Source organism: Castanea sativa, chromosome 1 (assembly GCF_040712315.1).
Source record: "Castanea sativa cultivar Marrone di Chiusa Pesio chromosome 1, ASM4071231v1".
NCBI classification, from domain to species: domain Eukaryota; kingdom Viridiplantae; phylum Streptophyta; class Magnoliopsida; order Fagales; family Fagaceae; genus Castanea; species Castanea sativa.
Genome location: NC_134013.1, coordinates 67,358,830 through 67,365,280, shown reverse-complemented (window position 1 = coordinate 67,365,280; position 6,451 = coordinate 67,358,830). Strand labels below are relative to the sequence as shown.

General features: G+C 39.4%; 1 protein-coding gene across 1 annotated transcript; it reads right to left on the bottom strand.

Moving 5' to 3' along the window:
* Positions 1-4,835: 4,835 nt before the first annotated feature.
* On the bottom strand, positions 4,836-6,201 carry LOC142632688 (uncharacterized). The gene is made up of 3 exons (XM_075807055.1): positions 5,842-6,201; positions 5,579-5,722; positions 4,836-5,477 (listed from the first exon to the last, which is right to left on the bottom strand). The coding sequence occupies exons 1-3, from the start codon at positions 6,199-6,201 to the stop codon at positions 4,836-4,838; spliced, it is 1,146 nt and encodes a 381-aa protein (XP_075663170.1).
* Positions 6,202-6,451: the final 250 nt, after the last annotated feature.

The window sequence follows — 6,451 nt, the reverse complement described above, 5'->3', positions numbered from 1 at the left end:
TTGGATGTTGTGGGTATGAGAGACATCCGGATATTTTTGCCCAATGGGTCTGTTTAGTTACTGGAGAAGGTTTGACATATTCCTAAACTAAGGAGGAATCTGATTTCTGTTGGACAACTTGATGATGAATGGCATGCAATACTATTTGTTGGTTGTACTTGGAAGGTTACAAACAGAGCTAGAGTATTGGCTCGTGGAAAGAAGACTGGTACTCTATATATGACCTCAAGTCCAAGAGACATAATTGCAGTTGTTGAAGCAAGTACTGATATAATCCTATGACACTGCAGACTTGGTCACATGAGTGAGAAAGGGATGAAGATGTTGCTGTCAAGAAGGAAACTACTAGAATTGAAGTCCATTAATTTTGACATGTGTGAAAGCTGCATCTTAGGAAAGTAGAAAAAGGTGAGCTTCTTGAAAACTGGCAGGACACTGGAGGTTGAAAAAATGGAGTTAGTACACATTGATTTGTGGGGGCCTTCTCCGGTTGCATCCCTTGGAGGTTTAAGGTACTACATCACCTTCATTGATGACTCAAGCAGAAAGGTATGAGTTTATTTTCTGAAAAATAAATATGATGTATTTGAAACTTTTAAGAAGTGGAAGGCCATGGTTAAGATAGAAACAAGTTTGAAAGTAAAATGTTTGAGATCAGATAATGGAGGAAAGTACATAGATGAAGGGTTCAGTGAGTATTGTGCTGCACAAGGAATTAGGATGGAGAAGACCATTCCTGAGACACCACAGCAGAATGGTGTGGCTGAGCGCATGAACAAAACTCTCAATGAGCATGCTAGAAGAATAAGGTTGCATGCTGGACTACCAAGAACTTTCTGGGCTAATGTTGTTAGCACTACAGCTTACCTGATAAACCGATGACCATCAGTTCCCATGGAGTTCAGACTTCCTGAAGAGGTTTAGAGTGGTAAAGAGGTAAAGTTTTCCCATTTAAAAGTTTTTGGTTATGTTTCTTATGTTCATATTGATTTTGATGCTCGTAGTAAACTTGATGCAAAGTGTTATGCAAATCTTCCAGGACCATTAGACCTCCACAGCGTTATTCACCCGCTCTAAATTATCTCTTGTTGACTGATGGTGGTGAGCCAAAGTGTTATGATGAAGCCTTGTAAGATGAGAATTCAAGCAAGTGGGAGTTATCCATGAAGAATGAGATGGATTCCTTGTTAGGGAATCAGACATGGGAACTGACTGAATTGCCAGTAGGAAAGAAGGTTTCGCACAACAAATGGGTATACAGAATAAAGAATGAGCATGATGGTAGCAAACGTTACAAGGCCAGCTTAGTTGTTAAAGGGTTCCAGCAGAAGAAGGGCATTGACTACTTAGAGATATTTTCTCTAGTTGTGAAGATGTCAACAATTAGACTGGTACTGGGAATGGTGGCTGTAGAAAACTTACATCTTGAGCAGTTAGATGTGAAGACAACATTCCTTCATAGTGACTTGGAGGAAGACATTTACATGATTCAACTAGAAGGGTTCATTGTTTAGGGACAAGAGAATTTAGTCTGCAAACTGAGAAAGAACCTGTATGGCCTAAAACAAGCTCCAAGATAGTGGTACAAGGAATTTGATAATTTTATGCATAGAATTGGGTTCAAGAGATGTGAAGCTAATCACTATTGCTGTGGTAAGTCTTTTGACAATTCTTACATCATTTTACTGTTGTATATGGATGATATGCTTATTGTAGGGTCTAGCATTGAGGAGATTAAGAATCTAAAGAAGTAATTGTCAAAACAGTTTGCAATGAAGGGTTGGGAGCTACAAAGGAAATCCTTGGTATGAGAATCATTAGAGACAAGGCTAATGGTACATTAAAGCTTTCATAGTTAGAGTATGTGAAGAAAGTTCTCAGCAGGTTTAACATGAATGAAGCGAAACCAGTGTGCACACCCTTGGGTAGTCATTTCAAACTAAGCAAAGAACAGTTACCAAAGACAAAAGAAGAAAGTGACTATATGAGCAAGGTGCCCTATGCCTCAACTATTGGCAGCTCGATGTATGCTATGGTGTGTATAAGGCTAGGCATTGTACATGCAGTAGGAGTTGTGAGAAGATTCATGAGTAGGCTAGGAAAGCAGCATTGGGAGGCAGTCAAGTGGATTGAGATATTTGAGTGGTTTATCAGATACATATCTTTGCTTTACAGGTGCAAGTTTGAAACTGCAAGGTTATTAGATGTTGATTTTGCTGGTGATACTGATAGTAGAAAGAGTACTACTAGGTTTGTATTTACTCTAGGTGGTACAGCTATATCTTAGGCTTCAAATTTACAAAAGATTGTTACTTTGTCTACTACAAAAGCTGAGTATTTTGCAACAACTAAAGCTTGAAAGGAGATAATTTGGCTACATGGCTTCTTAGATGAATTGGGTAAGAAGCAAGAGATGGGCATTCTACATAGTGACAGTTAGAGTGCAATTTTTCTTGCTAAAAATTCAACTTTTCATTCAAAGTCAAAACATATACAGACAAAATACCACTTTGTTCAGTACCTTGTTGAAGATAAGCTAGTAATACTTGAAAAGATTTGTGGATCTAAGAACCCGGCAGACATGTTAACTAAGGGTGTCACTATTGAGAAGCTGAAGCTATGTGCAGTTTCAGTTGGTCTTCTAGCTTGAGGACAGGAGGATGAGTTGTAGGGATGAGGGATTGTTTTTGGAAGATAACGGCTAATGTTGGTGATTGAACTAGTCTCCAAGTGGGAGATTTGTTGGGCTTTGTGGAGCCTAGTTGTGTTTGATCCGGTTGACGACCCGACTCAACCCGAAATAAAGTTGTGTGGTTTTTAATGGGAGATTTTCTGAGGATTAGTCCATGGAGTGGAGGCTTAGGCTGATAGGCCTAAGCTGTAGCGCCCATGGACAAGTCGTAGCGCTCATGGACAAGCCTCTTAGGGGTTCATTTTGTAGCCCATTATGAATCTTGTGCACATGATATAGAAAACGTTGTTTTGGTGATTAGGGTTTCTTGTGGTTGTTTTTTAGAGAGTGAAAAACTGTACGACCGCACTTTGTATTTTTTCCCTGGTATTAGTGAAATCTTTGAAACTCCGTGAACGTAAGCAAATTGCCAAACTACGTAAATATTGTCTTGTGCGTGTGATTATTTTTTCTTTGGTGTGTATTTTCCATAGTTTTGTTTCTCACAAGTTTGGGAATTTCGTATTAATTCCCTACAATTTCAGCATCACGATTTGGATTCTTTGAGCAAATAACAGTGTTGCTAGTAGTAATGAATCATCTATTTATTTGCAACTGATACATCTAGAGCACATGATGTGTCTATTAAGTTTCTCACCCTTTCACTCTAGAGAAGTCTATCAAGAAAAAATAAAAGCTTGAGTGTTTATTGATTGAATGAAAGAATGAAAGTGTTAATACAATGATAACTCTTTAAGAATGAGAGAGATAATCCAATAATTAGTTTTTTTTTTTCGAGAATCCAATCCGTAATTTCTTATTAAATCAAGAAGGAGGCATATCTGCCAATACAAAAGTGTTGATATCTGGTGGAACAAACTCCATCTAGACGATTAAATCAAAATTAAATCTTACTTTTTTTGCTAAAGCATCAACTACAGAATTTCCTTTCCTATAGGTATGAGAGAAACTAAAGCTCCTTAAGGAATTGACATAGAACATAGTGTCTATGTCAATTGAAACATATCACCTTTTTGAAGAGATTTGATGACATTTTCCGAGTCTCCTTCCAAAATGGACTCATGGAGACCTACTTCGTGGACAAAAATGGCAGCACGCCTTGCTGCTAGTAACTCCAAACAGGTAACTGAAGGAGGTTGTGGGATTTTTTCAGAGAGAGCCGCAGTGATCTCACCTACATGGTTACGTATTATCACACCTAAACCTGCCTCTCCCTTGTCTGTGATCTTGGCACCATCAAAGTTTGTTTTGAAATTATTGAAATCTAGGGGCTTCCACTTTATTTCTTTTGCTTGTGACTGCTTCTTTAGGAGCTTGATGACTGGTTACTGATGAAGTGTCAAGTACCTCTTTGCTTCAAATACTACTCGGTTTAGAGGGAGAGCTTTCTCTTTCAGCCTTAGTTTGTTCCACCTAGACCATAGGAACCATGCAATGGTGATGAAGAGCTCTAATTAGTGTGGCTTTTGTATGATCAGTTCTACCAGATTTTGGAAGGATCCCTTGGAAGTTTGTTGGCGATCTACCCATCCAAAATCTGCATCACATACCTGATGGAAAGAGGCACAATCCCAGAGAGCATGGAGGACAGTTTCAAGTTGAGTTTTGCATTGTTCGCATGAATTTTCTACTATAATTTTTCGTTGCATTAAATTTTCTCTCGTTGGCAGCGCATTTGAATAAGCTTTATATGTGAAATGCTTGATTTTTCCAGGTACATCAGCTTTCCACATTTGCTTCCAAAAATTGTGAGTCTTGTATGAGTTTGAGGTTGAAGCCACATCTTTGTTTTCTTCTACACACAACACTTATACCCCGTGCTACCCGAATAGGAACCATCTCTACTCCTTGGCCAATATAGGATGTCAGGTTGATTGGTCAGTCCCAGTGGAATGGACTTGATTTGTTCAGCTTCAAAAGGCAGGAAATTATTGTCAATGATGTGGGAGTTCGATCCATGTGTGTGCGGATCAATTAGGGCTAAGACGACTGCTAATTTGAGTGCAGGTGATGGAGGTGATACCACTCGGCCTTGTGACTCCCTAGGCAGCCAATTTGATTCATAAATCTTGATTTGAGAACCATCTCCAACTCTCCACTTGGCACCCATTAGGATGAGCTTTCTTGCATGTAAAATGCTTCTTCACGCAAATGACCCAGATTTCACTTTTGCTTCAAACACACTGCTATTAGGAAAATATTTGGCTTTGAACACTTTATAGAAAAGTGAATTTGTGTCATGCACTAGCCTCCACACTTGTTTGGCTAACATAGCTTCATTAAACTTGCAAAGGTCTTTGAACCCAATGCCTCCATCCACCTTAGGCTTACATAAAGTCTTCCATTTTTTCCAATGTATTTTTCTTCGGTCACCCCTTTGTCCCCACCAAAATTTACAGATCATCACTTCAATGTCTCTACAAAGACCAACCGGCAAGCGAAAGCAACTCATTGCAAAGTTGGGGATTGCTTGCACCACTGCTTTGAGGACTTCTTTTCCGGCTTGTGACAATAATTTTTCTTTCCACCCTTGGATTTTTCCCCACACCCTCTCCTTGATGAAATTCAGGCTAGCACTTCTGTTTCTTCCCACCACTGCTGGAAGGCCTAAATATTTTTCATATTCCTTAATCTCCGGGACCCCAAGAAAATTTTTTATGTCATTTTTGGTTGTCATGGACACAACTTTGCTAAAGAAAAGAGCGGTTTTTTCCTTGTTGATATGCTGCCCGAAAGCTTTCTCATATAGGTCCAAAATTCCTTGGATGGCTTTTATATCACTTATCTGGGCACAACAAAACATCAGACTATCGTTAGCAAAAAATAAGTGGGAGATTTTTGGACCATATCAACAAAGGGAGTACCCCCCTAATATTGTCTTCATACACAGCTTGTTGGATGAGAGCATTTAGGCCTTCTGAGCAAAGCAAAAAGAGATATGGTGACAATAGGTCGCCTTGTTTGAGGCCTCTTGAAGGGACAATGTTCCCTTTTGGTTCGCCATTCACCAGGATGGAATAAGTCACCGTGCTGATGCATTCAAAAATCAGATTTACCCATCTTCAATTGAAGCCCATTTTTTCCATTAGTTGTTAGAGGAAAGGCCACTCCACTCTATCAAAAGCCTTACTCATATCAAGTTTGAGCACCATAGAGCCAATTTTTCCTAATTTCCTTGTTTTCATGTGGTGAAGTGTCTCAAAAGCAACTAAGATATTATCTGAAATCGCTTTGTCAGGTAAAATGACTTTTAAACGATTTGCTAAGACTTTTGAAATAAGCTTATACACGATGTTACACAAGGCTATAGGCCGAAATTCAGTTACATGTTCAAGACTTTTCACTTTTGGAATAAGAGTGAGATAGGTGTGGTTTATACCTGCCAGAATATGAGCTGAGTTGAGGCAGGAAAGGACGGCAGCAGCAACATCACTCCCAATATCCTCCCAATAGTGTTGGAAAAAAATTGGGGGCATCCCATCAAGATCTAGGGCTTTTAGTGGCGCCATTTAAGATAAGGCTAAGTCTACCTCTTCCTTTGTAAACTCACGGCCAAGGAGGGTGTTCATCTCTTTGGTGACGCTCCGCTAGACTTGCTGCAATATTGATTCAATTTCACATGGGTTTGTCATGGTGAATAGGTCCGTGTAGTATTCTACCAATAGGGCAGCAACCTTCTCATCCCTAAAGCACATCTCCCCACTTGAATTTCAATGACCATGACTGTTATTGCGATGAAATCTATGAGAAGCTCGACTA

Coding starts and splice junctions, on each gene's coding strand:
- LOC142632688 (XM_075807055.1), bottom strand. CDS start 6,201: ATGGCGCCACTAAAAGCCCTAGATCTTGATGGGATGCCCCCAATTTTT. Junction 5,723..5,841: donor TAGGAAAAATTGGCTCTATG/GTGCTCAAACTT, acceptor TGAATGCATCAG/CACGGTGACTTATTCCATCC. Junction 5,478..5,578: donor GCTCTCATCCAACAAGCTGT/GTATGAAGACAA, acceptor TGTTGTGCCCAG/ATAAGTGATATAAAAGCCAT.